General features: G+C 44.7%; 1 protein-coding gene across 1 annotated transcript in view; it reads left to right on the top strand.

The window, feature by feature from the left end:
* Positions 1–107: 107 nt before the first annotated feature.
* Positions 108–1,857, top strand: part of ZNF182 (zinc finger protein 182) — a 47,827-nt gene continuing 46,077 nt past the window's right edge. Inside the window, exon 1 of the mRNA XM_007958390.2 lies at positions 108–242. Coding sequence (XP_007956581.2) covers positions 108–242 — 135 coding nt within the window. The remainder of the gene's footprint in view (positions 243–1,857) is intronic.

The following is a 1,857-nucleotide window of genomic DNA, read 5'->3' as shown; positions in this document are numbered from 1 at the left end:
ATCTAACTCCTGAGGAATTGGCTAGTTGTATGTATATGGAAATACAAAATGATGAGGAAAAAGTGAGACTTAAAATTCCTTTGTTGCTGTTATCAGCAATAGCTGCAATGGCAGGGAAAAATAATGTAGAACTGGGTTGTAGCACTGAATCAAGCTCAGATCCAGTCCAATTAGAGCTACAACCCCTAGTTTCAGGGCCTACTCAGAAAGGAAAAGTTGTATCAGAACAACAGGCAGTACCGGTAAGACCGCTGGTCACCAAAAAGGTAGTCTGGGAAGGGAATGGACAAAGCCAAGAAACTATTGAAAGCAGAGGGTATAGTGTGAAAGAGCTGCTTCAGTTTGTAGATCGGTATCGTCAGCTTCTTGAGGAACCTTTACTAAAATGGATTGTGAAAGTGACTAATTTAGGGGCGACATCTTACTTTTGAATATTGCTGAGTGGAAGAGCATGTTTGGATTGATGCAAGACCCACAGCTCACTATGGAATAGGCACAAATGTTGATCCAAGATCCATTTACAGGGCAGGTTAACCTAGAGGGGGCAGCTGGTCTGTTGGAATGGATAAAATTTGCAGTCAGGTTTGTGTATCCTGAGAAGGGAGACTGCCCCTCTTCCCCTCTAAACACCCCCTGAAACATTCCAGAGGAAGCAGCTGATGTACTGCTTGTGCAAGACATGCTGGAATGGCTTTATGGTGATCAGGATATTTACCCAATGAGAATGTCCCTTACACAGGTCATGGTAGATATGGTACTCAAGGGAGCTCCCTCTACATGGGCACTCTATGTAACTCCGCTATTGCGAAACAAAGCAACAGTTTGAGAAGCCGTGTCAGGTCTATTAGCACAACTTCCCGCATGGGTTTTACAAATCCAAGAAGCATAAGAGTGATTAATAGGAGAATGGAAAGGGGCAATAGGGAAAGAACTTATCTCAACAGGTCGGAGATTTTTCCATGGTTGTTAAGGAATGGGATGAATATATCAGACATTGATGGAGTTGAGACAAGGGTGCTGATGCAGCACTACAGGAGATTGGGTGGACCAATGGAAACTCCTGCTGGTCCCCCCACCTTAAGGAGGCCTAGACAAGTTCGTTCTATTCACTCCACTCAGGAGGAATTTAATAATAGGAACTCCCACCTGGGACTAGTTGAAGCAGAGACTCAGCTAACTGATGAAGCCGTAGACTGACAGGGGGGCCAGGGTCTTCTAGTCCAGCCCCCAGCAGGGGGCCTGAGGCCATATGCACATGTGTGGGAAAAATGGTCTGGGGGTAGGAAAGAGACCTTCCTGGGACTCCTGGACACAGGAGCCCAATGTACCATCATCCCAAAACCTGTCAATGAAATGTTGAAGGGGCCTAAGGTTAGACTAGGGGGATATGGTGATACAACAGTTGATGGGACTAAGGTGAAAGTTTGAGAATTGGAAGATTTAAACAGATGTTGTATGAGGTAGTTGCATTTCCTTTGCCTGAATGTATTATCGGTATGGATATTATGTCTAAATGGAGAAATCTCCCTCTGCCTGATATTGTAAAACTGAAGGCGTGTAAGTCAGCCCTTAGGCCGGTATTGATTGGATATGCTAAATGGGAGCCATTAGAATTGCCCAAACCGACTCAGGTTGTTAACTTGAAACAGTATAGGATACCTGATGGACAGAAGGAAATTAGTGCTTTGATTAAAGACATGCTGAAGGCCGGAGTGTTGGTGCCAACAAATTCTCTGTATAACAGCTCTATATGGCTTGTGCCATGATATTTCCAATCGCCTCGTATGCATGTGAGAGCTGGACAATGAATAAGGAAGACCGAAGAAGAGTTGATGCTTTTGAGTTGTGGTGCTGGCG

The sequence above is a fragment of the Orycteropus afer genome, unplaced genomic scaffold (assembly GCF_000298275.1).
Source record: "Orycteropus afer afer isolate SDZICR_OR568_19922 unplaced genomic scaffold, OryAfe1.0 scaffold00957, whole genome shotgun sequence".
NCBI classification, from domain to species: domain Eukaryota; kingdom Metazoa; phylum Chordata; class Mammalia; order Tubulidentata; family Orycteropodidae; genus Orycteropus; species Orycteropus afer.
Note: the sequence above shows the minus strand (reverse complement) of the source record. Positions and strands in the feature narration are given on the sequence as shown.